This window comes from Phyllobates terribilis, unplaced genomic scaffold (genome assembly GCF_046119375.1).
Source record: "Phyllobates terribilis strain yellow unplaced genomic scaffold, ASM4611937v1 Scaffold_3__8_contigs__length_932513732, whole genome shotgun sequence".
Lineage (NCBI taxonomy): Eukaryota > Metazoa > Chordata > Amphibia > Anura > Dendrobatidae > Phyllobates > Phyllobates terribilis.
The window spans coordinates 315,458,465-315,484,285 of NW_027362763.1; the positions used below are offsets into that span (position 1 = coordinate 315,458,465).

Genomic DNA, 25,821 nt, shown 5'->3' on the forward strand with positions numbered 1-25,821 from the left:
TGTGTGATGTTCCCACACGTTGGAACTCTACCCTCCACATGTTGCAAAGGATTTGTGAGCAGAAGAGAGCAGTTGTGGAGTACCAGCTGCAACAAGGCCATCGATATTCAGGTCAGACTCCACACATAAGACCTCAGGAGTGGACCTGGATGTCTGACATATGTACCATCCTGACAAACTTTGAGGAGTCCACCAAGATGGTGAGTGGCGATGACGCCATCATTAGCGTCAGCATCCCACTTGTCTGTCTTTTGCAACACTCTCTGCAGATAATTAAAGAGGAGGCATTGCAGCCAGAGTATGATGAGATGCATCAAGAAGCCGTAATGGGCGATTACTCACAGCCCAGCCTCATCTCATCCCAACGTACATTGGGGGACAATGAGGGAGAGGAGGAGGAAGAACAGGAGCTGGTATCAAGTGCTGTAGACGGTAGTACCTGTACAACTGTCATACCGTCAGTTCAGCGTGGGTGGCCTGAGGACAGGGGGAGGAGGAGGAGGAGAGCATGGTCAGTCATCATCTTGGTGAGGACACGGAAGTCTTGCCCGTTACCAGTCTGGCACGCATGGCTGACTTTATGTTACGCTGCCTTAACCGTGACCCTCGCGTTGTCAAAATGTTGGGTGACAGTCATTACTGGTTGGTGACACTTTTAGACCCCTGCTACAAGGAGAACTTTCACTCTCTTATTCCTGAGGTGGACAGGTCTACAAAAATGTGGCAGTACCAGAAGGCCCTTGCTGCAGAACTGTTAAAAAAATTCCCATCTGAACACGCTAGCGGCAGAGGTCACAGTTCGTTGACCAACCAAGGCGTTCAGGCGAGAGAGACGCAACTCCAATCCAGCAGAGGCAGGGGAACACTGTCAACATTCTGGGACAGTTTTCTGAGACCCGCCCAGCTTACAGGCCCTGAGGGGTGGGGTACTCTCACAAGGAGTGGAAAGTTTCAAAAGATGGTGAGGGAGTACTTTGCCGACCGTACCAGCGTCCTCCGTGATTCCTCTGTGCCATTTAATTATTGGGTATCCAAGCTGGACACTTGGAATGAACTCGCTCTGTACGCCTTGGAGGTCCTGGACTGCCCTGCCGCTAGATTGTTATTGGAGCATGTTTTTAGTGCCGCTGGGGGAATTATAACTGATAAGCGCACTCGCCTGTCAACTGACAATGCCGACAAGCTGACCCTTATCAAAATGAACAAGGGCTGGATTGGACCAGACTTCTCATCACCACCAAATGACAGCAGAGTAACATAAAGTCAAATCCACTGTGTTATTTCGGGAGGTGTATTCCAATGCACCGCTTCACACCCACACATGGGTATACGCTTCCTCAATTCTGCTTTTTTTTTGCTCTTCTCCTTATCCTCAGCCTCCACCACCACTATACCACCAGGGTGACCGTGGTCCGTGTTGCCAGCATTGCAAGTTCCTCCGTCCTAATTTTTGGCAGCTTTTGCTTGGAAGACATAGACAAAGACTATGGGAGACCCACTCCCCAATAATGGGAATAATGTTTTTAATATGTTGTACTGCATGGCTCTTGTAAGGGGCATTAAAACCGTCTTGTTAAACCACTCTGACCTCCACGTCTCTTCCAAGGGGCATTAAAATCGTCTTGTTAAGCTACTGCGACCTCCACCATTCTTCCAAGGGGCATTGATATTGTCTTTTTATTCCACTGTGACCTCCACGTCTCTTCCAAGGGGCATTAAAACCGTCTTGTTAAGCTACTGTGACCTCCACGTCTCATCCAAGGGGCATTAAAACCGTCTTGTTAAGCTACTGTGACCTCCACGTCTCTTCCAAGGGGCATTAAAACCGTCTTGTTAAGCTACTGCGACCTCCACCGCTCTTCCAAGGGATATTAAAACTGTCTTGTTAAGCTACTGCGACCTCCACCACTCTTCCAAGGGGCATTGATATTGTCTTTTTATTCCACTGTGACCTCCTCGTCTCTTCCAAGGGGCATTTAAACAGTCTTGTTAAGCTACTGCGACCTCCACCGCTCTTCCAAGGGGCATTAAAACCATCTTGTTAAGCTACTGCGACCTCCACCACTCTTCCAAGGGGCATTGATATTGTCTTTTTATTCCACTGTGACCTCCACTTCTTTTCCAAGGGGCATTTAAACCATCTTGTTAAGCTACTGTGACCTCCATGTCTCTTCCAAGGGGCATTTAAACCGTCTTGTTAAGCTACTGCGACCTCCACCGCTCTTCCAAGGGGCATTAAAACCATCTTGTTAAGCTACTGCGACCTCCACGTCTCTTCCAAGGGGCATTTAAACCATCTTGTTAAGCTTTTGCGACCTCCACCTCTCTTCCAAGTGGCATTAAAATCGTCTTGTTAAGCTACTGCGACCTCCACGTCTCTTCCACGGGGCATTGATATTGTCTTTTTATTCCACTGTGACCTCCACCACTCTTCCAAGGGGCATTAAACCGTCTTGTTAAGCTACTGTGACCTCCACGTCTCTTCCAAGGGGCATTAAAACTGTCTTGTTAAACCACTCTGAACTCCACAGCTCTTCCAATGGGCATTGAAATGTTGTTTTTAATTAACTCTAACCTCTATGACTCTTACAACGGGCATTGCATTTCCTCCTAATTTTAGTCAGCTTTTGCTTTTCAATGCATAGGCGAACACTAAGAGAGACCCACTCCCCAATAATGGGTAGAAGGTTTTTAGTACGCTGTAATCCATGTCTGTTTCAAGGGGCATTGCAGTTCCTCATAATTTTTTGAAAGCCTTCCATTCACTGCTGAGGCCAACAGTGTACAGGAGACCCAGTTGCTATAAATGGAAAAAATGGTTTAGTTAAGGCACTCTAACCTCCATGTCACTTCCAAGGGGCATTGGAGTGCCTCAAAATTTTTGGTAGGCATTGCACTCACTGTATGCCCTATAACTGTGTAGCCGAACCGCTCCTTTTGGTACAGAAACATATCCTACAAGACATATGTGGTTGACTGGCCTGATATTGATGTGAATGGTCCCTGTTCCTCCTGCTCTTTCTCCTTTGCCACCACCTCATTCATCATTCATCACCTGAAGCTTTGTTTTAATGGGAGTCATAGAACTGGGATAGTAGCAGGAAAACATTCAGCAATCCTCAGAGGAGGTAGGATATGCGCCAAAACGCTGACCACCTCAGGCCTAGCCGCTACTACATACATGTGCTTGCATTCCAAGGAACAGAAAGTTAAGGAGATGGATGGCCTCATGATCATGAATAATTTACTCATTGTGTAGGAGGTCGACCACTGCTGCTCTCTACCTTCTGAACTTTGTGTTGAAGCTTGATTGACCCATTACCCGCAATCCTCTATGTCTGGAGGACGTGTTGCATCCCAGTGTCCAACTGTGTCCCGGCTTCCACAATATTGACCCAGTTTGAAGTCATCAGTCAGATGGACCATCCCTGGCCACATTCACTTGTCCACGTGTTTGTGGTTAGGCTGTCCTTCAAATAGGGGTGGCTGGGGACCGTTTATGGGCACCCGGCTGCCCCCGGGCGGCTGGGGACCGAGTATGGACACCCGGGCGGCTGGGGACTGAGTATGGATACCAGGCCGCCGACGCAGCCATGACGTGGTGGCCAGATTCCGCCTCCACATGCCTACAAGGCCCAATTTCAAGTGCAAGCAAGCAGTATGGTATTGGAGCCTGGGGGTGCGTGGGTGGCAGGCTGCATACTTGCGCTTGCATTGCAAGGAATGGGAGAGGTACAATTGAACACTGCCCTGGGACAAGGACTTGCACGGGGATAGTTGCAAGTCTGCATCTTCTGATGCGGCAAGGATCACTTCTGATGGGCACACTTTTAGGCAGTGACCTGGGTGTCAGAGATGCTTCCAGGGGTCTTCCCCATGCTGTTCTCATGTCTTTTCAGCACTGTATGCATGTGTCACACAGCACATGGCCAGATAAGGTTGTAAAATGTTAAAATGACATTTCCCGGTGAATGCATTTGTCACGGTTGAAAGCAATACGAAAGTGCAAAAACCGCATAAAAAATGCTACTTGTGAACATAGCCCAAGGTGTGGAGGAGTATTTTTGTTTTTGGTTATTTATTTTACCTTATACACAAGTCTTTACCCTGGAAAGGATGTTCCTTAACATATTTCACAGGAAAACAGTTTCAGTTTCGTTTTTGAATGTTTTATTGTGAGCCCGTAAAAGTGGCTTAATACCTCTGACCACGTTGTTGACAGCAGTGACCTGGGGGTCAGAAATGCTTCCTGGGGCGATCCCCATGCAGTCCCCATGTCATTTGAACGCTGTCACTATCGTTTTGGGCACTTTTTAGGCTTTCTACAGACTGCCGGGGGTGCCGCCGCAAAAATGCTCGGGACTCCCATAGACTAACATTGGGCTCGTTGCTCAGGTCGATCACGGTGAGCTTGGCCCGAGCTTCGAGCACCCGAGCATTTTAGTGCTCGCTCAACACTAGTACCTAACTGTCAATTAGTCTGGGGAGAACTACAGTTAGGTCCATATATATTTGGACAGAGACAACATTTTTCTAATTTTGGTTCTAAACATTACAACAATGAATTTTAAACAAAACAATTCAGATGCAGTTGAAGTTCAGACTTTCAGCTTTCATTTGAGGGTATCCACATTAAAATTAGATGAAGGGTTTAGGAGTTTCAGCTCCTTAACATGTGCCACCCTGTTTTTAAAGGGACCAAAAGTAATTGGATAGATTAAATAATTGTAAATAAAATGTTCATTTCTATTACTTGGTTGAAAACCCTTTGTTGGCAATGACTGCCTGAAGTCTTGAACTCATGGACATCACCAGACGCTGTGTTTCCTCCTTTTTGATGCTCTGCCAGGCCTTCACTGCAGTGGTTTTCAGTTGCTGTTTGTTTGTGGGCCTCTCTGTCTGAAGTTTAGTCTTTAACAAGTGAAATGCATGCTCAATTGGGTTGAGATCAGGTGACTGACTTGGCCATTCAAGAATATTCCACTTCTTTGCTTTAATAAACTCCTGGGTTGCTTTGGCTTTATGTTTTGGGTCATTGTCCATCTGTAGTATGAAATGATGACCAATCAGTTTGGCTGCATTTGGCTGGATCTGAGCACACAGTATGGCTCTGAATACATCAGAATTTATTTGGCTGCTTCTGTCCTGTGTCACATCATCAATAAACACTAGTGACCCAGTGCCACTGGCAGCCATGCATGCCCAAGCCATCACACTGCCTCTGCCGTGTTTTACAGATGATGTGGTATGCTTTGGATCATGAGCTGTACCACGCCTTCGCCATACTTTTCTCTTTCCATCATTCTAGTAGAGGTTGATCTTGGTTTCATCTGTCCAAAAAATGTTCTTCCAGAACTGTGCTGGCTTTTTTAGATGTTTTTTAGCAAAGTCCAGTCTAGCCTTTTTATTCTTGATGCTTATGAGTGGCTTGCACCGTGCAGTGAACCCTCTGTATTTATTTTCATGCAGTCTTCTCTTTATGGTAGATTTGGATATTGATGCGCCTACCTCCTGGAGAGTGTTGTTCACTTGGTTGGCTGTTGTGAAGGGGTTTCTCTTCACCATGGAGATTATTCTGCGATCATCCACTACTGTTGTCTTCCGTGGGCGCCCAGGTATTTTTGCATTGATGAGTTCACCAGTGCTTTCTTTCTTTCTCAGGATGTACCAAACTGTAGATTTTGCCACTCCTAATATTGTAGCAATTTCTCGGATGGGTGTTTTCTGTTTTTGCAGCTTAAGGATGGCTTTTTTCACCTACATGGAGAGCTCCTTTGACCACATGTTTACTTCACAGCAAAACCTTCCAAATGCAAGCACCACACCTCAAATCAACTCCAGGCCTTTTATCTGCTTAATTGAGAATGACATAACGAAGGGATTGCCCACACCTGTCCATGAAATGGCCTCAGAGTCAATTGTCCAATTACTTTTGGTCCCTTTAAAAACAGGGTGGGACATGTTAAGGAGCTGAAACTCCTAAACCCTTCATCCAATTTTAATGTGGATACCCTCAAATGAAAACTGAAAGTCTGAACTTCAACTGCATCTGAATTGTTTTGTTTAAAATTCATTGTGATAATGTCCAGAACCAAAATTAGAAAAACGTTGTCTCTGTCCAAATATATATGGACCTAACTGTATATAATTACATAATCCATGACCATGACCAAAAGAGGATATATCACTAGATTTCTCAATATAAACTGCATATATTATTAATTAGATCCTTAAGATCTTATAATGTTTATGTACTTACTGCGAGAATCCTTGTCAGAATGATTTTCTTGACATTAAAATTAGAATTTTAAAAGTCAAGTTAGAGCTGGATTCATAAAATGTTAATTTTAACATAGGGCAAGGAAATTTTCAAAAAGTGTTATACATGTTGTAGGGTTTGCACTCATTCAGCTGCTTTTGAGGTAGGCACAGGAAGCGGTTTCTTTAAAATGTCCAAGGCAGGTTTACTGCAACTTCATAAACCGCACTCTTAGAAGTAAACGAAAAACAGCCTTGTCCAGCACAGAGTAACAAACAGAAAATAAACAGTCCATACAATATGGCGGGTTGGCCCGCTCACAGTCAGTGTCCTTTAGCTCGAACAGACTGAAGGTCTCCACACCTCCAGCCACAGACACTGAATGTAACACTTGGTCTACATTTTATTTACAAAACCATGCGCCCGGGGGTGGGGATATGTGAGCAGTTATTCCCTCTCATCTCTTATGAATGCTCGTAAAACCCGGCCCTGGTACGCCCTATTAACCCTCTCAGCACTACGTGTGCTGGAGTATGCTTTCCCGGGTTTATATCACCGAAGCTCCCAACCTCGGTGATACATATCTCCCCTCAAGGACCTGTCTAACGGCCATCTTACAATGTATTTATACAATGGTTATATATGTATTTAGGTTACGACATGCACTTTAAAAGTAAGTACACCAGCCTCATCAGGTCTATTTAATAATATATTCACTTTTCCTTGTGAAACTTGGTGAAATTCTCTTTAAAAAGAGAACAAGAAAGATCAACTAGCTGAAATCATACACAGTAATACAATAGTGTTTTCTAACTCTACCATCTTTTGTCTACAGACAATTATGTGGAAGGATATACTTTCCTAATAAAATGGAGACCAGTCATGTGTGATGATAATGACACTTCTTCAGGGGGTAAAGCAGTTGTGAAGGTATGAAATATCTGTTATATTTATAATATAAATAAGAACTTTAATATTCCAGAAATATGCAAAGGTCTTTACTTCACTGATTTTCCAACCAAGAAAGACTAGAGCTCAATATCAATATACTGCTGCCCAACACAAACGTGCTGATCATCCAATGTACAACCCAGTCCGGGCAACTGTAGATGTGTGCTGTCAGTGGTTCTTAGAAGTAATCAAAGTTTGTTGCCAACAGACATAAAAATAGAGGGCTGTAAATGAGGAAAAATCCTGGATGGCATCTACAGTGGAGAAAAAAAGTATTTAGTCAGCCACCAATTGTGCAAGTTCTCCCACTTAAAAAGATGAGAGAGGCCTGTAATTGACATCATAGTTAGACCTCAACTATGAGAGACAGAATGAGAAAACAAATCCTGAAAATCACATTGTCTGATTTGGAAAGAAATTTTTTTCAAATTTTGGTGGAAAATAAGTATTTGGTCAATTACAAAAGTTTATTTATTTATTTTCCTCACTTATATAGCGCCATTAATTCCACAGCTCTTTACAGACATTATGGGCACTGTCCCCATTGGGGCTCACAATCTAAATGTCATCTCAATGCTTTCTTATATATCGTTTGTTGGCAATGACAGAGGTCAAACGTTTTCTGTAAGTCTTCACAAGGTTGGCACACACTGTTGCTGGTATGTTGGCCCATTCCTGCATGCAGATCTCGTCTAGAGCAATGATTTTTTGGGGCTGTCATTGGGCAACAAAGACTTTCAACTCCCTCCAAAGGTTTGCTATAGTGTTTAGATCGGGAGACTGGCTAGGCCACTCCAGGACCTTGAAATGCTTCTTACGAAGCCACTCCTTCGTTGCCCTGGCGGTGTGCTTGGGATCATTGTTATGCTGAAAGACCAAGCCACGTTTCATCGTCAATGCGCTTGCTGATGGAAGGAGGTTTGCACTCAAAATCTCACGATACTTGGCCCATTCATGTATTCATGTACACGGATCAGTCGTTCTGGTCCCTTGGCAGAGAAACTGCCCCAAAGCATGATGTTGCCACCCCCATGCTTCACAGTGGGTATGGTGTTCTTTGGATGCAACTCAGCATTCTTTCTCCTCCAAACACGACGAGTTGTGTTTCTACCAAACAGTTCTAGTTTGGTTTCATCTGACCATATGACATTCTTCAAATGCTCTTCTGGATCATCCAAATGCTGTCTAGCAAACTTCTGATGGGCCCAGACATGTAATGGCTTAAGCAGGGGGACACGTCTGGCACTGCAGGATCTGAGTCCCTGGCAGCATAGTGTGTTACTGATGGTAGCCTGTGTAACATTGGTCCCAGCTCTCTGCAGGTGATTCACTAGGTCCCCCCATGTGGTTCTGGGATTTTTGCTCACCATTCTTGAGATCATTTTGACCCCACGGGGTGAGACCTTGTGTGGAGCCTCAGATTGAGGGAGATTATCAGTGCTCTTGTTTGTCTTCCATTTTCCAATTATTGCTCCCACAATTGATTTCTTCACACCAACCTGCTTGCCTATTGCAGATTCAGTCTTCCCAGCCTGGTGCAGGGCTACAATTTTGCTTCTGGTGTCCTTCGACAGCTCTTTGGTCTTCACCATAGTGGAGTTTGGAGTGTAACTGTTTGAGGTTGCGAACAGGTGTCTTTTATACTGATAACAAGTTCAAACAGGTGCCAGTACTACAGGTAATGAGTGGAGAACAGAGGAGCCTCTTAAAGAAGAAGTTACAGGTCTGTGAGAGCCAGAAATCTTGCTTGTTTGCAATCGACCAAATACTTAATTTTCCACCAAAATTTGAAAAAAAATTCTTTCCAAATCAGACAAATTGATTTTCAGGATTTGTTTTCTTATTTTGTCTCTCATAGTTGAGGTCTACCTATGATGTCAATTACAGGCCTCTCTCATCTTTTTAAGTGGGAGAACTTCCACAATTAGTGGCTGACTAAATACTTTTTTTTCCCCACTGTATGTGTCACTGAAGTGGCTGGCCTCAGTGATGTAAGTCCTGGAATTAAAGGCCCAGTAACAGTAGGTCAGTAGGTTGCTGAGAAGGTTTTTAATTGGATCGGATTTTGAGTCCAGGACTTAGGAGCGACCAGAAGAGTCTAGGTGGGAAAGGTCGCTCCCATACCTCTAGATTAGGCTTTGCAGGTCCTACAAAGGCAGCTGAAGTGGCTCAGGTGTGTCTAATGTGTGGGAATTGCAGTGTGTTCATTATTGCTGACCAAACAGAGAGAAGCAGTGCCTGGATTGCTGCATGGGTGAGACCGCGGTGTATCATTAGCCTGCCCAGAGAAGGGACTGTTTTCTTCCTGTGTTATTTGTTTAAGCCGAGGAAAGGCTATTTTGCTTTCATGTGACCCCTGCTAATGGTTTATGATAGGTTTATGTATCCAAGACTGTTGTATATAAGAACCAAATGCCATTGTGTACCCAAAGCACTACCAGAAAGCTTGAGTCTCTAGCTACTAAGTGATAGTTGGTGAGCCCTGATAATAGAGTTAAGCAAAAAGATTTGTTCTGCCCTGGACTGGTGCCCTGTCAGAAGCGCCCAAGATGTTGGACTGAGAATATTGGCTGCAGAAGGGAATACTCACCTAGTCCAGCTGCCACAAAGAATCAGAGCGGGTGCCAAACCAGGGTAGCAAGAACTTGAGAGATACACCGCTGGCAAATGCATTCCAAAATTGCTAAAAAGAAAATAACATGGAAAGTGCACATTTGGATATATTTTCCCATTTAACTTCACTGAAATGCAACTCAAGGTAACCAAAATTACAAACACTCAGGGAATTGTACTTTAGTCACGCTCCTCTGGAAAGCTTGCTTGGTATTTCAGCCATTTTTGCCTCCTTCCTGCTTGTTTTGCAGCATTTCATGATGAGCTATGGAATATAATGAATTGATGAGGAATTCTAAATGGTCATAATGCCAATAAAAGCTGGTAAAAAATAGGTCTTGTAGATTTTTGGGAAAATGGACAAAGTGGCCTAAATTATGGATTGGTGAGCTCCAACCAAAAGGAATGTCCTATTACACAGAGTCCATTAAAATAATTGAAAACCATGTAAAATGTGGTTTTACCAAGTACTCCAAAACAAGAGCTGCTCTCCACTATGGGTAATGGAGGACATCCAAAGAGTTCAAATGTTAAAAATACTTCTTGTAAAAAATTATTTAAAAAAGTATGTCACAAAAAAATCTTGGCCACTGGGTACTTACAACTACAGTTGTGCTCAAAAGTTTACATTCCCCGGCAGAATTTTTCCTTTCTTGGCCTTGTTTCAGAGAATATGAATGATAACAAAAAAACCTTTTCTCCACTCGTGGTTATTGGTTGGGTGAAGCCATTTATTGTCAAACTACTGTGTTTTCTCTTTTTTAATCTTAATGACAACCAAAAACATCCAAATGACCCTGATCAAAAGTTCACATACCCCAGTTCTTAATACTGTGTATTGCCCCCTCTAACATCCATGATAGCTTGAAGTCTTTTGTGGTAGTTGTGGATGAGGTTCTTTAATTTCTCAGATGGTAAAGCTGCCCATTCTTCTTGATAAAAAGCCTCTAGTTCCTGTAAATTCCTGGGTTGTCTAGCATGAACTGCGCGCTTGAGTGGCTCAATGATATTGAGGTCAGGAGACTGAGATGGCCTCTCCAGAACCTTCACTTTGTTGTGCTGTAGCCCATGACAGGTTGACTTGGCCTTGTGTTTTGGATCGTTGTCATGTTGGAACGTCCAAGTGCGTCCCATGCGCAGCTTCCGGGCTCATGAGTGCAAATTTGCCTCCAGTATTTGCTGATAACGTGCTACCTTCATCTTTCCTTCAACTTTTACCAAGTTTATTGTGCCTTTGTAGCTCACACGTCCCCAAAACATCAGCTTTACTGTAGGAATGGTGTTCCTTTCATCATAGGCCTTGTTGACTTCTCTCCAAATGTAACTTTTATGGTTGTGGCCAAAAAGTCTAAGGGGTAGCGTTTCTCCTTATGGAGAGTGACACACCAGCTCTGGCTTGTCAAGGTAAGGAGGCTTATTCGCCATGCAATGCTCCTCTGGGAAATTTAATATGCAAATTGCCTCAGAGAAAAAGAGGACTTGTACTCTATAGCGCCGCCTATTGGAAGTAGCAATCCTACAAGTTACAATCAACCCTTTAACGAGTCGTGCAATATGACTTAGGATAAAAGACAAATCAGAATCTCAATTTGCAGACACAGTGTTTTGGGCTGTTGGCCCTCATCAGTGCAAAGTATGAGAACTGATTTGGCTAGGTGAGAGGCTCTGGACTGAGGTCTAAGGGGTAGCGTTTCTCCTTATGGAGAATGACACAGCAGCTCTGGCACGTCAAGGTAAGGAGGCTTATTCGCCATGCAATGCTCCTCTGGGAAATTTAATATGCACATTGCCTCTTCAGAGAAAAAGAGGACTTGTACTCTATAGCGCCGCCTATTGGAAGTAGCAATCCTACAAGTCACAATCAATCCTTTAATGAGTCGTGCAATATGACTGAGGATAAAAGCCAAATCAGATTCTCAATTTGCAGACACGGTGTTTCGGGCTGTTGGCCCTCATCAGTGCCAAAAAGTAAAATTTTGGTCACATTACTCCAAATTACCTTGTTCCAGAAGTTTTGAGGCTTGTCTCTGTGCTGTTTGGTGTATTGTAGGTGAGATACTTTGAGGCATTTGTGCAGTAATGGCTTTCTTCTGGCGATTTGACCATGCAGCCCATTTTTCTTCAAGTGCCTCCTTATTGTGCATCTTGAAACAGCCACACCGCTAGTCTTCAGAGAGCCCTGAATTTCAGCTGATGTTATTTGTGGGTTTTTCTTTGCATCCCGAACAATTTTCCTGGCAGTTGTGGCCGAAATTTTTGTTGGTCTACCTGACCGTGGTTTGGTTTTTGCAGAGCCCCTGATTTTCGATTTGTTTATCACAGTTTGAATGCTGCTGACTGGCATTATCAATTCCTTGGATATTTTTTTGTATCCCTTTCCTGTGTTATACAGTTCAACTACCTTTTCCCGTAGATCCGTTGACAATTCTTTTGCTTTCCCATGACTCACAATTCAGAAACATCAGTGGCTGGATGAAAACTGCAAGGGTCTGTCTGGATCCCAGAAACTCACTCAGCTTTTATGCACACACACTGATTACAAGCAAACAGGTCACAGGTGAGGATGTTACCTTTAGTAGCCATTCAAACCCATTTGTGTCAAATTCTGTGCTTGTTATCAGGCTAAAATCACCAGGGTATGTGAACTTTTGATCAGGGTTATTTGGATGTTTTTGGTTGTCATTAAGATTTAAAAAGAGAAAACACAGTTAGTTTGACAATAAATGGCTTCACCCAACCAATAACCATGAGTGAAGAAAAAGTTTTTTGTTATCATTCATATACTCTAAAACAAGGCCAAGAAAGCAAAAATTCTGCCAGGGTATGTAAACTTTTGAGCACAACTGTATATGCCTTTGAACTCCTATTAAGCCATAGCATAATTAACATACTGAAGAAATAAAAATGTGCTCAGCTTGTCAAAATCCACATGAAAAATAACCGCATTGTGTGCTCAAGATTTTGTAAAATGTTGATCACTTGTCTTTTACTGCAATCTGCTACATTTTTTACCTGTGGAAATCCACAAGTAATATAGATAACAAATCTGTCACACGTGAATTTGGTCTTAAAATGTTCAAAATATTTGTTGGTACAAGTGTGCAGCGGGCACGTTGACGTTACTGCCTATATTGAAATGTTAAATGAGGACGGCTGTTTTTTTTACTACAGGGAATGAGCTACATTTTTACTGGCCTCCAGTATGGGTGCACTTACAAAGTAACAGTACGGCCATTCACCCTTCAGGGACCATTGGTTGAAGAGGTGACATTTGTAAAAACACCCAGGTGCAACAACATGAAAGTTAAAAGCCTGAGAGATGTACAATGTCCAAAACAGGGTGAGTGACCTACAAAGTAAGTACAATTTTAAAGTTTGGTTGCAGACATAAACTTTCAGAAAAATAAAAATGTAATGACTTGAATAGCATTTCCAGTTAAAATAAAATGATTTAGTAATTGATTTAACTGGAATTCATTTAGAAATCGAAAATTCAGGGTTGTTGTTTTTTATAATAACCTTGTAAGAGGTGGCTGTTGATGGTGGTGGTATGCCCCTTTAAAAAGGAGCCTTTCAGCACAGAGTGATAGTACAAACTAAGCACACAGCCTTGTAGAGGATATAGCCCCTATAAAAATCCCACTTTAGGCCTAATTGCTGTCTTCTTTTTGTAGAAACTGAAATGTAATCAAATATGCTCAATGCACCCTGGGTGTGGCCAAGGGCCTCAGTGCACTGTTCCACCCACTCATTTTTCATGCCCTGGGTCACGGACCGGGCCAGCCACCGTGATATCCCCCATACCGGCATCCATAGGCCCGGCTGCCGAGTACCCCACAGCCCAGGGGGCGCATCATAAACACTGTCTACAGAGAACGCTCAGGCAAGGCAGCGCTGTCAAACACCGGTGAGGGAGGAGGGGTCATGGTTAGCAAGTGGGATAAACAGTGGATTGCGCCTCCTGGCCACACCAAGGATGCTCCTAGCTGAATAATTGGTATATCTTATTAAACTTTAGTTTCTGTAGAAAGGAGGCAGCATTCAGAACATTCAATGTGTGATCATTTTTATAGAGGCTATAATTCCTACAACACCATTTGCCTAGTTTATACTTTCATTTTAGGCTGACAGACATTCTTTAAATAGAATACATATTGGCTCAGAAATGATGAAAGGAAAGAGTCGCACATACTATAGATGTTCTTTCTACACCTTTAGTCACAGGGAGGTAGCGACCTTGAGAGCTGTACAGTCTAATATGAGGCAACAAGCTTGATGGCTTTAAAGGGAATGTGTCATCAGATTTTTACTACCTCATCTGAGAGCAGCATAATGTAGAAAAAGAGACCCTGATTACAATGATGTATCCACTTAGTTTACTGGGTGCAGCAGTTATAATACAATCAGAGTTTTTAGATGCAGTATGTAGCAGAGCTCAGAAAGATAACATAGCCCACACCAAGCTCTCTGAGTGCATTGTCTACTAACAGTGAGTTGCTTATCAGAGGAGGGTGCGTGGTCAGACCAGGGGTCACTTGAGCTGTAGTCCAGGCAGTGATGATCTCCTGGTGATAAAACATTCATTGCATGGAAACAGCACACAGCCTAATAAGTGACACATCATTGAAATCTGTATCTCAGCTGCTACATCATGCTGCCCTCAGATTAATTGCAAGAACTTGCTGACATATTCCCTTTAACAATATCACAAAAAAAAAACGTTTGGTTTGAACAGAAGTAGACAATTGGTATAAACAACAGTGAGCTAAAGGCACATTAGACTAATGTTGGCTGAACTTGCCGATATCAACAAGTTCGGCCTATGGTCTAACGTGTTTGGCGGCGCCGCTCGGGAAAGATGTTAATCGTGCATGTCTGATTTTGGACTGCCAATCACAATGCTTTTCCTTGAGATAAGCCGCCAGGCAATGTGTTAGTCGGTGGCTGTGTCATAGCAAACAGAGGAGCACTCAGCTGAGCAAGTACCCCTGTGTATGGGAGTGTTGGCTAAGATTTTTTGGGTCCCCCCCTGCCCTTCATAGGGCAACAAAGTTATGTAAACATTTCCCCCCCATGTGCAGCTCTCATCCCCCCCATGTGCAGCTCTCATCCCCCCCATGTGCAGCTCTCATCCCCCCGTGCATCTCTCATCCCCCCCATGTGCATCTCATCCCCCCCGTGCATCTCATCCCCACCCCCCACCCCCGTGCATCTCTGATTCCCCCCACTCCTAGTTAATTGTATTTAAAAAAAATAAAACTTGTTATACTTACCCCCATGCGATCCCTGCAGAATCCTGGCGCTCGTCCACGTCACTGCCACCAGGTTCTCCTGACTTCTGGCCATGTGACGGTGCCGTCGCATGACCGGAAGTCAGGCTAATCATGAAGGCGCTGCCTCAGCAGCGCTGCACTGTTACACAGAGGAAAGCAGTGCTGAGATGTCCCGGCGCTTGGCGATCAGCATGGGGCTGGGGGCCCAGGGCCGGCTCCAAGTTTTTGTAGGCCCCGGGCGAAAGAGTCTCAGTGGTCCCCTTTAACACATACCACGATTCATGATGCACAGATACCGAAGAGAAATATATATATATATATAATATAGTACAATGCCGAAGATTTCACTTCTTACATTACATGAGTGATATCTATTGTAAATTACACAATAGCTCAGAAACCAGCGAATCGCTCCACACAGTATACTGGCCCCCATAAAATTCTCCATACAGGAGACTGGCCCCAATAAAATTCTCCATACAGGAGACTGGCCCCCATAAAATGCTCCATACAGAATGCTGGCCCCCATAAAATGCTTCATACAGGAGACTGGCCCCCATAAAATGCTCCATACAGGATACTGGTCCCCATATAACGCTCCATACAGGATACTGGCCCCCATATAACGCTCCATATGGAATAATGGCCCCCATATAACGCTCCATGCAGGATACTTGTAGCATACCTGGCGGCGTTCTTGCATAGGGCACCATCTCCCACTATGCAAGATCGCAAACTTAATCATCAGTCCAGTCTGCTAGCCTGGCTTCTTTCCATGCTGTCTGTTTGTCTCTGTTCTGACTGCTTAGGGCGGCGGCCCGGTCACTTCCTGTTTCTTGTAGCTGCTGTGGGCACACCCCTAATGCGTCCTCAGCCTATTGCTGTCAGTCACTGGATATTTAAACCAGCTTCACCTGGAAGCTGATGCCTGAGCAACGCTATCATTCAGTGTGCTGCTTGCCTCTGAATGTGCCAGGTCCTGTTCTGTTCTTGTCTGTTTCCACCACTCTGGGGACTGTATTCTCAGACTGGCTCCTGTATCTCTTTCTGTAGCAGTTCCTGTCTGAACTGTATCCTAGCCTGTTTGTCCCGCCTTCTAGGGGCCGCATACCTAGACCTGTTGTCTGTGTTTTCTTGCCTGTCTGTCCGCCTTCCTGGAGGCTGTATTTCCAGGCCAGTCTGAACACGCTCCTAGTCTGTTCGTTCTGCCTTTTCTGGGGGCCACATACCCAGACTCGCTCCTGTATCTCGCTGCAGTGTCAGTTTCTGTCTGAACACTCAGTTCCTGTCTGAACACTCTCCTAGCCTGTTTCCTGTTTTTCTCTATGTCCGTACCTTCCCTTTTTCTGCAGAGTCTGAACCTGCACCTAACTCCTACTCATTGTCGCTGTACTTCCGTTTGTGAGTTTAGAGTCCACTCACTACTTCATTGCAAGTATCTTGTGTGTATCTGGTTCTGCCTTTCCCTTCCATCTGTTCCGTATGAACCCTGTCCCCTCTGCTCTGCCTTGCTCTCCGCTCCGGCGGTTCTTGCCTGCTCTGCCTTGCTCACCGCTCCGGCGGTTCTTGCCTGCTCTGCCTTGCTCACCACTCCGGCAGTTCTTGCCTGCTCTGCCTTGCTCACCGCTCCGGCAGTTCTTGCCTGCTCTGCCTTGCTCACCGCTCTGGCGGTTCTTGCCTGCTCTGCCTTGCTCACCGCTCCGGCGGTTCTTGCCTGCTCTGCCTTTGCTCACCGCTCCAGGTGGTCTCGCTCTGCTCTGCCTTTGCTCACCGCTCCAGGCGGTCTCGCTCTGCTCTGCCTTTGCTCACCGCTCCAGGCGGTCTCGCTCTGCTATGCCTTTGCTCACCGCTCCAGGCGGTCTCGCTCTGCTCTGCCTTTGCTCACCGCTCCAGGCGGTCTCGCTCTGCTCTGCCTTTGCTCACCGCTCCAGGCGGCCTCGCTCTGCTCTGCCTTTGCTCACCGCTCCAGGCGGCCTCGCTCTGCTCTGCCTTTGCTCACCGCTCCAGGCGGCCTCGCTCTGCTCTGCCTTTGCTCACCGCTCCAGGCGGCCTCGCTCTGCTCTGCCTTTGCTCACCGCTCCAGGCGGCCTCGCTCTGCTCTGCCTTTGCTCACCGCACCAGGCGGCCTCGCTCGGCTCTGCCTTTGCTCACCGCTCCAGGCGGCCTCTCTCTGCTCTTGTTCACCGCATCTGCGGTTCTGTTCCTGAGTCCCAGTCTGTACTGGATCTTATCCAGTCTGTGCTCCAACCTGCTAGTGCCTCCCTGTCGGCACTCCAGCCGTTCTTGCCAGTACTTCCTGCCTGCATACCAGTCGTGCTTACCAGTGCCCGCCTGTCTGCATACCTGCCGTGCCTGCCTATATCCACCAGTCAGTGTGCCAGCCTAACCTGCCTGTTCCTGTATTCTCCGGTGTGGGTCAACAGCCGTGTCCGGGGTCTGACCTGGTTTAGCACCTGGTTCCTCTGCTCGGTTCCTCCCTGGTGCACTGGCGTCGTTAGCCGTCGTGCGACCTTGGTCGGATCGGGTAGATACTTAGTTACGCCCCTCCAGGCACTCTCCGGTTCATGGTCCAGTGGGATCGCTAAACACGCACACGCCAGTCAGTCCGGGTGTGTGCATAACAATACTGGCCCCCATATAACGCTCCATGCAGGATACTGGCCCCCATATAATGCTCCATACAGGATACTGGCCCCCATATAATGCTCCATACAGGATACTGGCCCCCATATAATGCTCCATACAGAATACTGGCCCCCATATAACACTCCATGCAGGCTGTTCCCCCCACATAATGCCCCACGCAGGCTGTTCCCCCGCCCCCCATATAGGATGTCACTCCCCTTATAATGCCCCATGTAGGATGACACCCCCCCCCTTCCGCAGGATGTCACACACCCCATCCCCCTTATAATGCCCCATGCAGGATGTCACACACCCCCTCCCTTATAATGCCCCATGCAGGATGTCACACCCGCCCCCCTTATAATGCCCCATGCAGGATGTCACACCCGCCCCCCTTATAATGCCCCATGCAGGATGTCACACACCCCCACCTCACCCTCCTCCCTTATACTGCCACAGGCCTCCATACAATAAAAAAAAAAATCAAATACTCAGCTCACGTCTCACCTGCTGCCCCTGCTCCGGACTCCTCAGCGTCGCCGCCATCTTCCCGCTCTGCGCACTGTGACTGCTCAGGAGAGAGCGCGGTGTAAAGACGTCACTGCACCCTCTGACCTGAGCAGCCGCGGAGGATGCAGGAGCTGCTGTGGAGGCACAGGGAGAGGTAAGTATGGTGCCGGGGCGCTGAGCAAGCGGGGGGGAGCGGGAGCTGACACCGCTCTCTTTCGCTCATGGGTCCCATAGCACGCGGGGTGCCCGACGATGAGTGCCCCCCCCGCCTGCTCAGGGTCCCGGCATTTGCCCGGGTGCGCCGTGTGCTGACGCCGGCCCTGCGGGGGCCCCATGAGGAGACGCACAAGAGGGGGGTCCCGACTGGCCGGGCCCCATACTGGAGTCAGGACAGTCATGCCCTGATGGCAGCCCTGCTGGAGGGGCCCCCTCTCCCTCGGGGCCCCCGTTCAATGAACGGGCTGCACGGGCGGTAGGTCCGCCCCTGGCTAAGATGACTGTCAGCCAAACGATCGGCCAAAGCATTGTTTGGCCATCAGCCATCTAATGTGTATGGCCAGCCTAAGACACCTTACTGATGATCTTTTCAGCACCACCTTCTTCACTCTGGCACAGCTCCTCTCTGGGCAGCAAAGTCCTGCAGTGGCTGATATTGAACTTCATACACTATTGCAGCCTTTACAGCACAATTACAGAGTAACAGTCCCTCACAGGCAAATGTAACGTAGTACAGAGCAGTAGCTGGTGGGAGAGGTACTTGTCTCTTGCGCCACAGCACGTTACATGAAGGTGGGGGTCCTGGCTGGGTGTGTGGACTTGTGCTGTTGGGGCTTTATGCCCTTGAAGGCTGCATTTAACCAATGATGTTGGTTGGCCAAGGCCAGATGTTGTACAGTTCAATGAGGGAGACCACCAGTCAAAAATAAACTTTTTAATAAACAGTAACTTGGCAGGAATTCTATACAGTGGGTACACAACTTGATGAATATTTCCTTCACAATATGGAGAATTTTTCCACACGCAGTTTCAATTCCTTCCTCTTTACACGCTTGACCTATATCTTCACATTCCTTTCTGCTTCACCACAGCCCAGCTCAGTACTACAGTTCAGTTTGTAAGAGTCCTATTCTCAACCCGCGGTTCAGCGTCTTCTTTCCACTCTAGAAAACTGTATGGCCAGTACTTATCTCTTCTGTCTCTGACGCTCTGGAACTCCTGCCCGGGGCAATCTCTTTGTCTTACGTACTCTGTCCCGTCTAGGCCTGTTACATCTGCAAGTTATAATCTCTAGGCCATACTGCTAGGCGTCCTGACCCAGGACCTGTCTCTGATTGATCACTCTGTTCCTTCTGTCTCTTCTCTTCTACTTCTCTGCTCAGGATTTCGCTATCCTCTGTCTCCTCTCTCATGAGGGACACCCACGTCATGCGGCACTGCTCACATTAAACCTTAGGTCTTTTTTCTATGTATTCTGGGCCCTTTCTAAGTTCCTGACAGGAAAATGTCTCTCTCCCCTCAGTTTATCCCCTGCCGCTCTGGGCTAGTCCCAAACATTAACTCTTGCTTTCCCTACTGTCAAACAACACACATCATTAAAATATAGCGCAATTCACATTAATACTTGTTCTTCAGGCGGGAGCATGGGCAATATGACCATCTCCTTACCCAGACACCAGTCTTCTAGCTGTCTCTGGTGTGGAACTTTTCTTCACACTCAGGAATTAGCATACAGATTCCTCTGATATGGCTACTTCTTGCTTCTCTTGAGTTGATAATTCCTTTTCCATCTTCAAAGTCAGGAATAAGTCTCTATGATCCCCTCGCTATGGCAATATTTGCCCTTTCCTAATGCAGATGGTCTGGTGGTCACCTTTACATTTTCATACATGATACCTACTGCAGCATCGGCTGTTTCACAGGCATTCTCTGTGCCTCACAGTTTTCCCTCTCCTTTGAGGCATAGAAATGCTGACCTCATGCTGTTCTCTGACCTCACTATGTTACCAACTTAATGAACAAATTCTCTTTAGTGAAGACACCCTTCCCTATTAGCGACACCTCAAACTACTGAAACTGCTACCCAGAGACATCCTGCATTAGGCATCTCTTGACCAAGTGCGTTATCGCCCATGTAGTTATCAGCCCTGAAGTCACCGATCACCTGCTTCTCGTATGTGGAGCATCATACACGTCTGTAGCACATTGGTTGTTGATCTGTTGCATCACACACATAATATAATGAGATTGGCATACACTGATTTATTGTGCTGAACAAATAATACTGCCTAACACTAGTACATTACTGGCGGAACACAAGACAAATAATATAATAGCATATGGCAAATTTATGGCCTTTGCTTAACAGTAATGTGATTTAAGCAACCATGTAGTATCTCCACCATGACAAAATCAAGGGTAACCTACAAAGGATATATCAGTCCTGGACAGTTCAGTAGGGTACTGGTGGCATCAGTCCTTTCATTTTAGTAAGAGGGTGGCAAACTTGTTTTCAGCCCTCTTATTACTTTACAAAAATGTAGAAATCTAAGACCATGATGGTTTACAGCATTCATATATATTTCATTTTTAGCCATACACGAGACAGATGAGAGAAGACTCCCGAATAAGTCAGTACTCTAAGCGCACGATAGGAAAAGAGGCCAAATTGCTGCTATTGCAGGGAAAGACTGTTGGTGGTCCTGGTGTCCTTTATCTAATATGTATGACCAGTTTTGAAGACAACTACAGTTTTTAGCTTGAGGAGATATGCAACTGAAAGTATTTTAGGGAATTGCAAAAAATGTGATTATCACCAAAGCAGAAGTGTGGACATAGGTCACAAGTACATAGTTACCAATTGCTTATAAATGTCTATGAATGGTCAAATTGCACTGTAAAAAGTGAAAGATTAAAATTAATGAAGATGGAAACATAGCAGTGACTGATTAAAATGAGACTTGGTAAAATGCATTGGAAACAACTGTGCAAAACTGATGTATAAAACATGCCTTTCATCTGCAACTCTAGGGCGCCACCGTCTGTCCAGAAGTTTGATAAACAGATCAGAAAAATTAAGAGCAGTCTTCCAGAATGTTAATGGGAAAATTACAGGAGAATTTCACTGGCAAGTCTTACAGAGTGACCCACTTATCTTCGTCAGAAGCTTTCTGTTCAGTTGGGCAGAGATGTCACATGCTGCTGCATCTTACAATACCCTCACACTTCCAGCTGTAAGTATAATGGTTTCAGAACTGAGAAATGGCCAAAATGAGGCCTTGCTCACACATCTGTATTTTTGTCTAATATTTTGCATTAGTATTTATACTGCAAAATGAAGAATAGATTCTAAACCGTAAAAACGATATCAAAAGATTTGCGCCTCTTCCCTGTTTTGATGTAATATTGGGTTTAAGTAACAAATACAATATAGACTAAAATACACAAACATAAGATTCTTACATTTATCACAAAGCATACGTTTGTTTTTTGCAATGTTTTGTTATAGTGTGAGCTTTCATTGTAAGTTCTGTACTTTCATTGAACGTTCGGTATTTTGGTCATTATTTTGTATAAGTACAAGGTAGTTGTAAGCCAAGTCAATAGCCAGTATTTGTGTAGGCTATTGAGTGCATAGGGTGGGAGTAAAACTATTGAAAAATGGTACCAGGTTCTGAGGATAGTGTAGGAAAGGGAAACAGAGAAAAGTTAGCTTAGTGATATGCTAAGTGTGATAACGGTGGGTGTGGACCCACTGCGCCACTGGCCTGGCTTACCCTGGAGGGGCATGACTAAGTGACTACCTGGTTTTCACTAGAGCCTCTGGTGGTGAAGATAAGCTTGGACCGCAGGTAGTCACCTGGTGCCATTCAAGGGCAGTCCCCACACCTGCAAAAGCTGACCAAAGGGTCAAAGCAGGAATGCGGAGCAGAAGAGGATGAAGACAGAAGCGTAGTCTGATTGTCCAAGATAAGGGCAGGCAGCACAGGTTCACAATACAAAGCCGGGGTCAAGAGCGGAGAGGTCAGACAGAACAGGTAAACGAGCAGGGTTGGTAACAGGAGTGACGAGACAAAATAGCACTTAAACTGGTCACTGGAGAGAGATAGGTATCAGGAACCTAAGTTCAGGCAGGGAACAACGGGAAGAGCTGCATAACATATTCCTTGCAAAGGATAGGCTAGGGAAGCCAAACCTTGCAGCACACAGCAGGGTTAAATTCCTGCAGGATCTGAATGGAGAGCAGCATGAGGTAACTCAGCGAGGCAGACCAACACTGGGAGGATCAGAGCGGCGAATGCAGTGAGTAGCATGGCACTGAGAATGTGTGTGTGTGTGTGTTACTACTGTTACAATAAGCCTGTCTACATAGATGGGAAACACCGGGAATTAAACTGATTGACTGGGGTAGTGCAGTGTAGAGAGCTGGTGCAGTACAAAAAAGTCTTGGAGACAAGAGTTGTGGTTCAGATTATGAAAGCTGTTAGCTTTTGAAAATATGTAGAACAGTGTCTTTAGAAGAGCAGAAAGCATGGATAGGGTGGTAGACAGAGGTGAGGTAGGAGATGTAAGGTGAGACAGAACTGATAAAAACTTTGTGGGTGAGAGTGATAAGTTTATATTTAATTTAGTTATTAGATCATTCAAGACTTTAATAATGATAGTTATTGTATAAAAAGAAAAAACCATATTATCAAGGGTAAAGAAAAGAGTTACTGAAAAGAGAGCAGGTTAGGTAAAAGCAATCCAAGAATTCTGAGAATTTAGAGATGAAGGGGAGATTAGAGAGCAGTGTATAAATGACATGTTTTAAACAGGAGAGAAAGATACCAGAGTAAAGAGCAGTGAAAGATTTTAGTTCAGAAGTGACTGCCAGGGAATGCAACTGGAGAAGGTGTGAGGGAATAGGGTCAGTAGTCCAAATAATAGGGAGATTGGAAGAGAGAAACCCTGGGGACCTAACTTTTATTAATGGGTCAAAGGCTCAAAGTGATCAGTAGGAAGTGCAGAAGGAAGGGGTACTTGGGTATTGGGACTCAATTTCCAGCCAGATATAGGTATTTTTTTCTTTGAAATAGGTGGCCATCAGTTTTGGACTAAGGAGGGAGTGGAAAGAATCACGGAGTAATTTTGAATTATTGGATAGTATAGATGAGTTAAACCATTCATAGGACCCTTCTGTGAACAGCATTTTACCTGCCAGCATACCCATCACCTTTTTTGAGTAGTAGGTTTAGCGAGGCGTCATGGCACAATGATTACGTTAGCCAAGGCATACAAATCAGAAGAGGGGCTGGGGATTCTGGGTATTAAGAGGTGGTTTGCAGGATAACTGTTTGGCAGCGATGGACAACTGGCATGTTCTCTAGACCAGGATCTTGCAAATCATTCCGCTAATTTTTATTGAAGAAATGATAGTGGTGAGAATCTAAGGCAGAGTGATAGTAGTGTTTTAAGTATGGGCAGCATGGTGGCTCAATGTGCCTTGCAGCACTGGGGTCCTGGGTTCAAATCCCACCAAAGACAACATCTGCAAGGAGTTTGCATGTTCTCCCTGTGTTTGTGTGGGTTTCCTCCGGGGCCTCCGGTTTCCTCCCACACTTCCAACTCATACTGGTAGGGAATGTAGATTGTGATTCTTGATGGGGACAGTGCTGATAATGTCTATAAAGCACTGTTGAATCAATGGTGCTATACATAAGAGAGTAAAAAATAAAGTACAAATGAGTGAATAAATTTGCAAAACGCTGGTCCAGTGGTCCGTATTCCATGGCCACTAGATAGGAGCCCTACTACCTGCCGGCATTCCATATACTTTTGATTAGCCGGCTTGGTGCAACGTTGTATGTGTCACATTGCAAAAAATGACATCGCAGGGTGGCTAACCAAAAGAGGAGCTGGCAGGCTGACAGGTATGAGGCGGTTTTCAGGGCTCCTGACTGGCAGCCATGGAAAACTGACTTGGCCTCTGGACTACAGTCTTGCAAATCAATTCACTCATCACTAGTTTTAAGCTCAAACAGAAAAATAGTATAATAAAAAGATTTATATTTTCTTTGTGTTTCAGACCCACTTCTGGTTTTGAATAATAAATACAAATGCAAAATACTTAGAAAAACACTCCCATGTGGCCAAAGTGTATAGATTCTCCATTGATAAACTTCTCACAAATATATTAGCAAATAGGATAAATTGTATGCTATGCATAGTAAAGTAAAGAGAGGAGCATAGAGGTGTCAGAGGCTCAGATCTGTGCCGTTGTTGGCAAATTTGCCAAGAAAAATATACAGTGGTGGCCAAAAGTATTGGCACCCCTGCAATTCTGTCAGATAATACTCAATTTCTTCCTGAAAATGATTGCAATCACAAATTCTTTGGTATTATTATCTTCATTTAATTTGTCTTCAATGAAAAAACACAAAAAGAATTGTCCTAAAGCCAAATTGGATACAATTCCACAGCAGACCTAAAAAAGGGGGTGGACAAAAGTATTGGCACTGTTTGAAAAATCATGTGATGCTTCTCTAATTCGTGTAATTAACAGCACCTGTAACTTATCTGTGGCACCTAACAGGTGTTGGCAATAACTAAATCACAGTTGCAGGCAGTTAACATGGATTAAAGTTGACTCAACCTCTGTCCTGTGTCCTTGTGTGTACCACATTGAGCATGGAGAAAAGAAAAAAGACCAAAAAACTGTCTGAGGACTTGAGAAACCAAATTGTGAGGAAGCATGAGCAATCTCAAGGCTACAAGTCCATCTCCAAAGACCTGAATGTTCCTGTGTCTTCCGTGCGCAGGGTCATCAAGAAGTTTAAAGCCGATGGCACTGTGGCAAGCCTCCCTAGATGTGGACGGAAAAGAAAAATTGACGAGCGATTTCAACGCAAGATTGTGCGGATGGTGGATAAAGAACCTCGACTAACATCCAAACAAGTTCAAGCTGCCCTGCAGTCCGAGGGTACAACAGTGTCAACCCGTACTATCCGTCGGCGTCTGAATGAAAAGGGTCTGTATGGTAGGATACCCAGGAAGACCCCACTTCTTACCCCGAGACATAAAAAAGCCAGGCTGGAGTTTGCCAAAACTTACCTGAGAAAGCCTAAAACGTTTTGGAAGAATGTTCTCTGGTCGGATGAGACAAAAGTAGAGTTTTTTGGGAAAAAGCATCAACATAGAGTGTACAGGAAAAAAAAAAGAGGCATTCAAAGAAAAGAACACGGTCCCTACAGTCAAACATGGCGGAGGTTCCCTGATGTTTTGGGGTTGCTTTGCTGCCTCTGGCACTGGACTGCTTGACCGTGTGCATGGCATTATGAAGTCTGAAGACTACCAACAAATTTTGCAGCATAATGTAGGGCCCAGTGTGAGAAAGCTGGGTCTCCCTCAGAGGTCATGGGTCTTCCAGCAGGACAATGACCCAAAATACACTTCCAAAAGCACTATAAAATGGTTTGAGAGAAAGCACTGGAGACTTCTAAGGTGGCCAGCAATGAGTCCAGACCTGAATCCCATAGAACACCTGTGGAGAGATCTAAAAATGGCAGTTTGGAGAAGGCACCCTTCAAATATCAGGGACCTGGAGCAGTTTGC

The 25,821-nt window shown here is 45.1% G+C and overlaps 1 protein-coding gene across 4 annotated transcripts in view; it reads left to right on the forward strand.

Moving 5' to 3' along the window:
• LOC141258085 (anosmin-1-like) overlaps positions 1-25,821 on the forward strand; it is a 97,717-nt gene that overhangs the window by 65,075 nt on the left and 6,821 nt on the right. For 3 of the 4 annotated variants that reach the window (XM_073673093.1, XM_073673095.1, XM_073673094.1), the window contains 3 exons: positions 7,095-7,189; positions 12,995-13,163; positions 21,259-21,461. In XM_073673093.1, coding sequence (XP_073529194.1) covers positions 7,095-7,189; positions 12,995-13,163; positions 21,259-21,461 — 467 coding nt within the window. Of the gene's footprint in view, positions 1-7,094; positions 7,190-12,994; positions 13,180-21,258; positions 21,462-25,821 lie in introns of those variants that run through there. The other variant, XM_073673096.1, reaches the window with a different exon arrangement.